Below are 12,087 nucleotides of genomic sequence, written 5' to 3' on the forward strand. Positions count from 1 at the left end.
ACTGTGTCCAAAAGCAGAAACTCTTCGCCTCTACCATCCCTTCCCTCTCCTCACCCATAGCTGACAATTGTCACTGTTTTTAAATACAGCCGAAAGTGGTCTAATTAAACAAACCTCCCCTTCCTACTGCTAAAACGCTCCACATGCCCAGCCTGCCTTATGATAAGGTGATGGGCTTCAGCGTGAAGCCCTGGGACTGGTAGCTTTCACTGTTATGAGCTGACGCAGGGAAATGTGTGAAAGTGTGTCAGGGTGTGACAGGCTGGAGTCAGCGGCCTCCATCATGGCTGCACACTGTTTTGCCTGACACTCTCCCTCCTGTTGTGGCACTTCCACTGGAGGTGTTGAAAGCCTGGAGCAGTGGCCCATACCTAGCATTTGGCCCTCCCTCCCTCTTCTCCCGGTGTTGACACAAGAAGGTCACCCATCAGATTAATTCCAGAGGGATTCCTGAGTTTACAGCCTATCAGCTTTCAGAAAGCAAAGGAGCCAGTGTCAGCAGCACATAAAAAGAACAGGAGGCAGAGCAGGAGGACAGAGCCACTTCGACTAAACTGATCGGCAGGCACCTCCTGAGTGCGGAGACAGCAGAAGCTACAATCAGAAATGGACGTGGATGCACAGAGAGCGCACAGAGTCCCTGCCTGTCCCTGCCTGCAGTGTTTGCGTGCCGACCGTGCTTTTCATCTGGCAGCGGAGAGAAGGTAAGATTCAAAGTAAATTTAGTATCGAAGTACATACATGTGCTGCTGCTGCCCGTAATGAGTTTGTACGTTCTCCCCCTGACCTCATGGGTTTCCTACGGGTGCTCCAGTTTCCTCCCACAGTCCAAAGATGGACTGGTTGGTAGGTTAATTAGTCATTATAAATTATCCCACGATTAGGCTAGGGTCAAATCAGGGGATTGCTGGGCAGTGTGGCTCAAATGGCCACAAAGGTCTATTCCGCACTCTATCTCAATAAATAACCCTGAGATTCATGTTCGTGTTTGCTGATGTTAAGACACATCAAGACTGAAAGTTGTCTTAGTGCTTGTCTCATTGCAATGAGAATCTGCACAGGTCGGTTTGATGCTCGACCTCTGATCTCTGAGTAATGGCGGTAGTACTTCCTTAAGAAAAAAATGCTACTTTAATCTCTTCTCCCTGTGGGTTGTGCTGAGCATTGAAAAACATAATCTGTTTAGTAAAATGTGCCAAGTGGTGTTCACGCAGGAATCTGTGCTGACCAGATACCTCAAGAACTAGAGAGGGTTCTAGCTTCAAAGTTGTAGACAGCACTACGTTAACAGACACACTAATGTACTGTATACAGATGTAGGAGGGATATTAGATAAGGGAGCATACTAAACTTTGCTGATTGTGTTCAAAGAAAGCAACTGAATGGAGAAGACCAAATAAAATATTTTCCCTGATACCTGATATGATTACGAACTATTGAACCCGACTAAATTAGTTGCTCATGCACTTAAATCATTAAATCCAATGATTTAATCATCTACATCGGTGAGACCCTGCTTAAATATGGGGACTGCTTTGTTGAGCACCTCCGCACCATCAGCATTGGCCTCAAGCGGGACTTCCCGGTGGCCAAACACTTTAATTCCGATTCCCATTTCCATTCCGATGTGCCAATTCACTTGTGCCAAGAGGAGGCCACCCTCAGGGTGGAAAAGCAACACCTTATATTCTGTCTGGGTAGTCTCCAGCCTGATGGCATGAATATTGACTTCTCCTTTGGGTAAAAGAATCCCCCCCTCCTAAATTCCCCACCCTGGCCTCTTCCCTCTTCTCACCAACCTGTCACCTCCCCCCGGGTCCCCTCCTCCGTGCCTTTCTCCTATGGTCCACTCTCCTCCTATCAGATTCTTTCTTCTCTAGCCCTTGACCTTTCCCACCCACCTGGCTTCACCTATCACCTTCCTGCTAGCCTCTTTCACCTCCCCCCACCTTTTAATTCAGGCACCTACCCAACTTCCTTCTCGGTCCTGGAGAAGGGTCTCGGACAGAAATGTCAACTGTTCACTCTTTTCCATAGATGTTGCCTGACCTGCTGAGTTCCTCCGACAATTTGTCTATGATGCATTAAATCCAATCCACTGGTTTAAAAATTAGTCAAAAAGTTCTTTATCACATGTGTGGTTTTTAATACAAAGGAGTTGAAGTAACGTTCTTACTCCACAAGCTTAAAAAATATTTCTCAATCTGATACTCATTTTGGATCCCGCATCTGCAGAAAACAGTGTGGTTATTGAATAATATGGGGCATGGATTCATAACTATTGTGTCAAAACAGCAAGGGTTAAATTATGGGGACAGTTGGTGTAATACTGGTGAGTTCAGAATGTTGAGAAATAATCTAATTGAGATATTGAAGATGATAAAGGAGGCAAAAGCAGAGATGCAGATTCTCCAATGGGGATTCCAGAATAAAATGATGCAGTTTTCAAATTGGAGGTAGATATTTTAGGAATGAAATCAGGAAGGACTTGTCAAAAAAAAGAACTGTGGGGATTGGGGATTTGATTCTCTGAAGTGCTTAGCGATTTTATGGAGCTTTCAAAACTGAAACTGGTAGATGTTGGATGTGTAATGTTGTCAAGGGAGTGAAGCAAATGTAGCTCAGCTATGGCCTGATTTTGGGTGGTGGGGTGGAGATACATATAAGGCGCCTCTTCCCTCCACCAGCCTCAGGTCACCCTTGGGCAAGGTGTAGCACCCGCTGAGCCCTCCCCCACCTCGGATCAGGGCCACGTGAAGCCATGGGAGCTGGTGGTGAATGGTCGCATGATCAGCTGGTGCATATCACAAGACTGGTTATGTGACCACTGACGCCAGGCAGACAATTTCTGAAGAGTACCGATAAAGGCTGGGGTCACCCGTCTTGTAAAGACACTGCCCAGAAGAAGGCAATGGCAAACCACTTCTGTAGAAAAATTTGCCAAGAACAATCATAGTCATGGAAAGAGCATGATCGCCCAGCTCATACGATGTGGCACATAATGAAAGAATGATGGTCTGATTGAAAGGCAGAACTAGGTCAAGGGGAGAAGAGCTACTCCTGATCCTACAGATAATACTCCCCATACACATTCTTCTGGGGTCAATGGACAGTGGGTGATCTGGACAATACCACCTCCACCCTCCCTTAACCCACGTTACTGACTCTAGTACTAGGTAAACTCCCCACCTTTCCCAGAATGGGATCAACTAACCAACTCAGATTGGGTTAGGTCTTCAAAGTTCAAAGCAAATTTATTATCAAAGTACATGTACAGTATGTCACCATATACCATCCTGAGATTCATTTTCTTGTGGGCATTCACAGTAAGTACAAAGGAAAATAAATAAATAAACAATAAATATCGAGAACATGAGATGAAGAGTCCTTGAAAGTAAGTCCAGGAGTTGTGGGAACAGTTCAGTGATAGGGTGAGCAGAGTTACCCCCTCTGGTTCAAGAACCTAATGGCTCATATCCATCAAAAAGGGAAGGTAAGGATTCATTTGAACAACTCACCCGGATAACAGGACGTTCAGTAGATTCTTATTCCGTCAGTACTGGCATTGGGGCATTAACCTGGATTGAAGGATTGAAGCCGCAGGCATGGGGGCTGACACCTTCTGACAAAAAGTTGAAGGTTCTCCCCTCAGAGCTGAAGCTGGGAAGATCTCACTGATAGAACGTTTATCTGCCCAGACTGTCTACAATGCAAACATTTTCTGGCAGTTCATTACACAGGTTTCAGAGACTTCACCAGTAACCCCTTCTCACCCCATCTGTTGTGTTAATATTGACAGTGCTGCTGCTCTTTGGAGGCCATGGCTAATCACACCCAAAGATATCGAACGGGAGCAACAAAGACAGATGGCAAATGTAAGTTTGCTCAATTTCTTTCTCCCACTGTTAGTCAAAGAGACAATCCTGGAATAATTGGAGACACAAGAGGCTGCAGATATGAGAATCTGGAGCAAATGGGAAATCGAATGCTGAAGGAACTCAGGGGGTGAGGGGGTGAGGCAGCATCTGTGAAAGTAAATGGATGGTTCAGTGTTTCATGTCAAGACCCCAAGTCAGGCAGGACTTGTCCATTTTGTTGCCACAGACGCCAACTCCTGTGTTCCTCCAGCAGATTTCTGCTGGCTCCCGGATTAATTGATGTGTCTTCTCAAGTGCTATGTCCCCTTACTCTTGCTGGGCTCTGTTTTATCCCCCTTCTGATGCCCAGATAGTACTGAATATTCACTGTGAGCATCAGCAGAATACAATGGATTCTAGGTGAAGAAGGCGGCAGCATCTATTCCAGCTCCAACTTTCTAACGTTCCTTTTGCAGACGAATTTCAGCAGCGAGCAGCTTCAGCAAACATCCAGTGGAGACAAAGTACCAGCATTCCAGCACCCCGTCAAGTAAGTGTTCCATCGGATTTTATTTACACTGCTGATTTTCAGGAGAGATAGATAGCCGATACATGTTTACCCTCACAAATATGAGATAAGATTAGCTTTATTTATCACATGTACATTGAAACATACAATGGAATCTGTCATTTGTGATAACAACCAACACAGTCCATGGGGCAGCCCGCAAGTGTCTCCATGCTTCTGGAAGGCCACAATTTACTAACCTTTTCTAACCCATAGGGTTTTGGACTGTTGGAAGAAACAGGAGTTCCTCGGGGTAATTCACGCATTCGTGTGGAAAACTCCTTACAGACAGCGGCAGAATTGATCACGGGTTGCTCGCACTGTCAAGCTTTACGTTGCCTCGCCGCCCCAAATAGGGAACTTCTTCCAGCACTCTTCTTCCCCATGCACACTGACTCCCATCAGGTACAGAGTCCAGAGACTTGCAACCTGTGCAAAGCCCTAATTGTTGTTGCTTAGAGCTGATTCAAGACATCAAGCCTTCGTGCTTTCACTGAGTGAGGTCCATTCCGTGGCACAGCCAAGATGCAAGAGCCTTTTATCCAGCAATGGGGTAGGATTAGGATCTACCCACTATTCCCAGGATCATGTTGTTTTAAAATTTATTTAGGGATACTGCACGGAATAAGTCCTTCCCCCCGCCGAGCCGCATTGCCCAGTAACCCCCAATTTAACCCTAGCCTAATCATAGGAAATTTCCCATGACCAATTAATCTACCAACCAGTATATCTTTGGACTGTGCGAGGAAATCAAAGGGCCCATGTTTCTACAGGGAGGACGTACAGACTCCTTACAGATGACGTCGGAACTGAACTCCAAACTCCAACGCCCCGGGCTGTAATAGTTTTTCTACTGGAATTCTTATTCCAAGGCTGAGAGAGGGGTGTGGGGAAGGGGCCATTCTCTACACTTGCTACTCAGTGTCTAATTATACTTCACGGATCTTTCTGTTCAAAAATTGGCCCTTACATATCTCACATAACTTCAGCAGGTGCACTTTGAAAAATACACCAATCTATAGCTCTTTAGGCATTTGATTCAAGGGAGTTGTTTGGCCAGGTGACCAAGCAGTAGACTTTAAAGAACATAGAACAGTACAGCACAGGGACAGGCCATTCGGCCCACAGTTCCTGTACTGACCATGACACCAAATGAAACTAAAACCTATCTGCCTGCACATGATCCATATCCCTCCGTGCCCTTTGTGTTCACATGCTTGTCTAAATGCCTCTTAATTGCCTTTCTCATCTATGTGAGAAAGTGCACGGTATGGAAAGGATTTGGGCGTCCTGATAGACTCATCACTGTCAACACCTAGACAATGCACGGAAGCGATTAGGAAGGCTAATAGAATGTTGGGCTACGTAATGCGCTCAGTGGAGTTCAAGTCAAGAGATGTTCTCCTTAAGCTGTATAATGTGCTTGTGAGGCCACACCCTGGTCTCCATATTGTGTGAGGGATGTGAGGGCACTGGAGAGAGTTCAGAGAAGGGCAACAAGACTCATTCCAGGTCTGCAGAATATGAGCTATGAAGAAAGACTGAAAGAATTAAATCTTCTTAGCGCAAGTATATGTGGAATGAGAGGAGGCATGATTGAAGTGTTCAAAATCATTAAGGGTTTAACTAAAGTAGATGCCAGCTGATACTTCAAAACTAATCCATCATCAAGAACACGGGGCCATAGGTGGAGATTGGGTAAGGGGAGATTTCCGACTAACATCAGGAAGCATTTCTTTACACAGTGAGTTGTGGACACATGGAACAAACTACCTAGTTTTGTAGTTGAGAATAGTACCTTAGAGACTTTCAAATCTAAACTCGATACTAATTTCAACACACTATGTGAATAGGAATTTGGCCAGCATTGTTGGGCTGAATGGCCTGTTATTGTCAAAAATTTTCTAATGTACAACATGGCTTTCTGACTCATACACAAAGAGGCCACTGAATCTATGTTCATGCAGGCCATCCACTTCAAGGTTTTGTGTGTTGTGCATTCAGAGATACTCTTCTGCCCACAACTGTTCTAACATGTGGTTATCTGGGTTACTCTCACTTTCCTGTCAGCTTGACTCAGTCTGGCCATTTTCCCCTGATCTCTCTCATTAGCAAAGCAGTTTCATCCAAAAACTGCCACTCATCGGGTGTTTTTTAAAAAAATTTCCACACCATTCTTTGCAGACTAGAAACTGTTGTGCATGAAAAGTTTCTGAGATGCTCAAAACACCCTGTCTGGCACCGACAAAGTCACATTTCTTCCCCCCATTCTGATGTTTGGTCTGAACAGCAGCTGAACTTCTTGACCGTATCTGCATGTTTTTTATGCATTGAGTTGTTGCCACATGATTGGCTGATTAGATATTTGCATTAACGAGCAGGTGTACAAGGGCTGCTCTGTGTTTTGACTCCTTAACTTAACCTAAAATGCAGCACCTCACACACTCCATCCTGCTATATCCATTGCCAACCTTCATCACTACCCACCAACTTTTGTGTCTACATACTTACTAATAAGGCCACTTATATATATATTGCAAATTACGGGAACACTGACCCCCGTGGAGAATGAGTCAGTGACTTTAGGTAGGTAAGTCCAGAGATTGTGTTCTGTGGGTGGTGCTGATGGAAAGGAAGGAGGGAGGAAATGATCGAGTGAGGAAGATGAGGAAGGATAAACGCATTGAGAGGTGAAGAAGCAAAGCACAAGAGGCAAGTTTCAGAGAAGCCCAGTTTCGAGGAGCTGAGATTTGAACGATAGGGGACAACTGAAAGGAGAGATTAGCCAGCACGGAAACACCTTCCACCATTGCAAATGGATATGTGAAAGGATTGTAGTCTGTGAGCCATTAAACAACATTCTTTTTCTGTTTTCTTTTTTAACAGGCTACTTTGGCCAAAATCAAAATGTTTTGATTATCTGTATGAAGATGCAGCTTATCTCTTGGCAAGTTTCCCAGTGCAAGCAACAATCTCATTCTATCAAGAGAGCGACAGTGAGTCCGAAAGTGAAGATAATGATTAACCAAAGACTGCAACCATTGGGAAAAGATTTAAGTGTTTAACACTGGCCTCTGATACAGGCACTGCTTGTGGATGGAGAGATGTTACCAGCTTGTAAATTATTGATCTGCATATTGTACTATTTATTTATAATTAAAAAGAAACTGAATTCTTTTTGTATTTATATAAATCTACCTAGTTTTGTAAATAAAATATTTAATCCCATCTCTGTCTTCATTTTTACATCTGATTAAATGCAGGTTGCAAATAGGCAAACAATTGCTCAGAGTAACACACACAAAATGCTGGAGGAACTCAGCAGGTCAGACAGCATCTATAGAAAAGAGTAAACAGTCAATGTTTCAGGCATTGGAAAGGAAGGGGAAAGATGCCTGAATTAAAAGTTGGGGAGTGGGGAAGGGGAAGAGGCTAGATAGTAGGTGATAGGTGAAGCCAGGTGGGTGGGAAAGGTAAAGGACTGGAGAAGAGGAATTTGATGGGAGAGGAGGCTGGACAATGGGAGAAGGGGAAGGAGGAAGAGACCCAAGGGAAGAGATAGACAGATGAGAAGAGGTCAAAGGCCAGAGTGGGGAATAGAAGAAGAGGGGAGGGGGAAGGAGAAATCAATCTTCATGCCATCAGGCTGGAGGCTACCCAGGTGGAATATAAGGTGTTGTTCCTCCACCCTGAAGGTGGCCTCATCTTGGCACATAGTGTCTGTGCTGAACGTGATGCCAGATTAAACTGAAACACATCATACAGAGAATTCACAAAAGACTGCAGCTGCTGGAATCACGAGCCAAAATAAACTGCAAGAAGAGCTCAACAGCTCAAGTAGCATCAGCGGAAGCAAAGGGGTGGTCACTGTTTCAGGCTGACGTCCTGTACCAGAATACATTAGGTCAGTACATTACGGAGCAACGCACACAAAATGCTGGAGAAACTCAGCAGGTCAGGTAGCATCGATGGAGAGGAATAAACAGTTGACGTTTCGGGTTGAGACCCTTCATCAGGTCTCAGAAACATTACATCACGGGATGAAAAGAGTAGTAGGCCTGATCTTGATGGTCCATCTGGAACGCCAAATTAATCAGTTCCCTCCACCACTAGACTCTACGTAGAAGCTCAATTTCGCTGATATTTTCCCACATTTCATTATGGCACAAAATGATGCCAATCAACCCAGTACGACTAAAGTACTTCAGAGGCATTTAAAGATCCTCGAGGTTTTGACAGTCAACAAAGTTAAGGACAAGGCCCTTCTCGCTGTCAAAGCTTTCAGAGGGATTTTGAAGCCACAGCTTCTTTTTGCAAAGCAGGTTTGGAGGCCTTGCAACTCCTTGAGTCATGCCAGAACGCTAAGGCCCTCTGCATCCAATCCAGAACAGAAGGGTGGGTTGACACTGGGCAACAATTGGGAGCAGCAGGCCCATGCCAGTAAAACTGGGCTGTTATATATTTTGCATATTCTAACACTGCACTGTAAAAATGTACCATTTCACACTGTGACTTTAACAGTGAAGTTTAATCTCAACTTTTTCCACACATGGTTCCAGGACTGTAACAACATTTCCGAGACTCGGTACAAGCTAAAAGTTGTCCTGCTTTGCAGAGCTGCTGCTTGAGTCCCAGTTCTGACTGAGGTGAAACACTTTGAGTCAGCAGTTAGATTTTTCTAGGACATATAGTACTGTGCAAAAGTCTTAGGCACATATGTATACAACTGGTCTTCCTAAGTCTTTCACAGAGTATTGTCGTAATTTTATGTATTGTACTTATGCAGTGAAATTAAACAAATCTCATGACATATGTAAGTGATGATAAACCTGATTCTGATATGGGTCTCTATTGTGGACTGAGAATGGGAAGAGGGACAGGGAGAGTAGGATCACAGTTAGGAAAAGGGGAAGGGAGAGGGGAGGGAGCAGGAAGCACCAGAGGGACATTCAGTAATGATCAATAAACCAATTGTTTGGAATAAAGTTACCTCACCTGGTGTCTCAGACCTGGGTGTGTCTGCACCTGCCCCCGGCACTCCTTCTCTGCCACCTGTCCCACACCCCTCCTGCGGTGCTCCACCCTCACCACTCCCAGCATCCTTTGCTTCAACCAGATTTACAAATTTGCTCCCTGCTCCACATTGACAAGTATAGTAGTATGCAAAAGTTAGGCACTCTAGCTATAGATCTGTGCCTAAGACCTCAGCATAGTACTGTACAAACAGATGAAAGTGTAGGGAATCAGTAAAAGAGTCTGGAGATTTAATCTGCAATCACTAATTAAACAGCTTTATTCAACATCTCCCACCCAGGCTCACGCTCAACTAATCAAGTAGAAAACAGAAGCAGGTGAAGGCACACAACTTCCTGAACTTTACCATGTGCTAAGATCATGGAAGATCCTGAAACACTTCCCACTCTCCTGACTGATTCACACATCTGCTGATTCCCTTCATGTCCAAAACCACGATTGTCAAAAATAGGGACAGCTTCTTCCCTCTGCCAGCCAACAGCTGAATGGACATTGAACACATGAGCACTACCACTCCTTTTTTTATTTCTATTTTTGCACTACTTATTTAATTTAACTTCATATACTCACTTTAATTTATGTTTTTTCTCTATTACTACATATTGCATTCTACTGCTGCCATAAAACAACAGATTTCACAACAGATGCTGGTGATATTAAAGAGAGCTTGCACAGCCGAGGAGGGGCATTAAGGAGGACAGTGTAGGAGTGGGTGTTTCTCATTCTCATTAACTCTGTCCCAAATATTATCAATGACTGAGAGCCCACAGCCCTCCGGGGTAGAGAATTACAAAGATTTACAATCCTTTGAGTAAAGAAACAGTAGCTAATTAACAGTATATGCTAACAACTAGAAAATGATCAATTTGTTCCCGTAAACACAAGGAATTCTGCAGATGCTGCAAATTCAAGCAACGCACATCAAAGTTGCTGGTGAACGCAGCAGGCCAGGCAGCATCTCTAGGAAGAGGTACAGTCGACATTTCGGGCCGAGACCCTTCGTCAGGACCCATGCTCCCAATTTGCTCCCGTGCTTAGGATCAACGAATGAGAGAACTAGGTGCATCTTCAGTATCCACCCCCCCCACCCCCATTATCCTCTCCAACCAACTCTATCCAACACCTCAATGCACTCTCCTCCTCAATGCCCCTCCTCGGCTGTGCAAGCTCTCCTGAAAGGTTTAAAGAGAGTTATGATACACCCGACCCAATAAACGGAAAGATAGACAAATGCACATTCACCGTTTGTGGGTCTGAGAGTGCTTAACTTTTGAGAGTTTTTACATGATTCTGAATTCCATCGTTTGGGGTCCGGCTGCCATCAGGTCCTCACTGTTGAACTATTGGGCATTTCCTGCCACCCACATCCAGGTTAGGGAAGTTTGGAAGAGTGGATGATTACAGACAGGCGCTGGGGTCATGTCATTGGTCAGGAATCCCTTCAGACTTCTATCTCTCAGTCGCTGAAATGTTGCTCTCCCAAGTTCTGACATTTGGCAAAGTTCTAAGTATGTGCAGTATACTACATACAACTTTGAGATGCTTACAGGCAAAGAAACCCAATAAAACTGGTTAATAAAAAAGACCGTCAAACACCCAATGTGCAGAGGAAAAAAACCAAATAGTGTAAGCAAGAAGAATAAGCAAATAACATGCAGAACTGAAGTTCATGAAGTCATAGTCATAGTCATACTTTATTGATCCCGGGGGAAATTGGTTTTCGTTACAGTTGCACCATAAATAATAAATAGTAATAAAACCATAAATAGTTAAATAGTAATACGTAAATTATGCCAGTAAATTATAAAATAAGTCCAGGACCAGCCTATTGGCTCAGGGTGTCTGACCCTCCAAGGGAGGAGTTGTAAAGTTTGATGGCCACAGGCAGGAATGACTTCCTATGACGCTCTGTGTTGCATCACGGTGGAATGAGTCTCTGGCTGAATGTACTCCTGTGCCCACCCAGTACATTATGTAGTGAATGGGAGACATTGTCCAAGATGGCATGCAACTTGGACAGCATCCTCTTTTCAGACACCACCGTCAGAGAGTCCAGTTCCATCCCCACAACATCACTGGCCTTACGAATGAGTTTGTTGATTCTGTTGGTGTCTGCTACCCTCGGCCTGCTGCCCCAGCACACAGCAGCAAACATGATGGCACTGGCCACCACAGACTCGTAGAACATCCTCAGCATCGTACGGCAGATGTTAAAGGACCTCAGTCTCCTCAGGAAATAGAGATGGCTCTGACCCTTCTTGTAGACAGCCTCAGTGTTCTTTGACCAGTCCAGTTTATTGTCAATTCGTATCCCCAGGTATTTGTAATCCTCCACCATGTCCACCCTGACCCCCTGGATGGAAACAGGGGTCACCGGTACTTTAGCTCTCCTCAGGTCTACCACCAGCTCCTTAGTCTTTTTCACATTAAGCTGCAGATAATTCTGCTCACACCATGTGACAAAGTTTCCTACCATAGCCCTGTGCTCAGCCTCATCCCCCTTGCTGATGCATCCAACTATGGCAGAATCATCAGAAAACTTCTGAAGATGACAAGACTCTGTGCAGTAGTTGAAGTCCGAGGTGTAAATGGTGAGGAGAAAGGGAGACAAGTCAGTGATCACTGCAG

General features: G+C 44.6%; 1 protein-coding gene across 1 annotated transcript; it reads left to right on the forward strand.

The window, feature by feature from the left end:
- The first annotated feature begins 493 nt into the window (after positions 1 to 493).
- LOC140190591 (protein ripply1-like) lies at positions 494 to 7,450 on the forward strand. The gene is made up of 4 exons (XM_072247281.1): positions 494 to 704; positions 3,800 to 3,875; positions 4,334 to 4,407; positions 7,312 to 7,450. The coding sequence occupies exons 1-4, from the start codon at positions 607 to 609 to the stop codon at positions 7,448 to 7,450; spliced, it is 387 nt and encodes a 128-aa protein (XP_072103382.1). The 5' UTR covers positions 494 to 606.
- Positions 7,451 to 12,087: the final 4,637 nt, after the last annotated feature.

This window comes from Mobula birostris, chromosome 30 (genome assembly GCF_030028105.1).
Source record: "Mobula birostris isolate sMobBir1 chromosome 30, sMobBir1.hap1, whole genome shotgun sequence".
Taxonomy (NCBI): Eukaryota; Metazoa; Chordata; class Chondrichthyes; order Myliobatiformes; family Myliobatidae; genus Mobula; species Mobula birostris.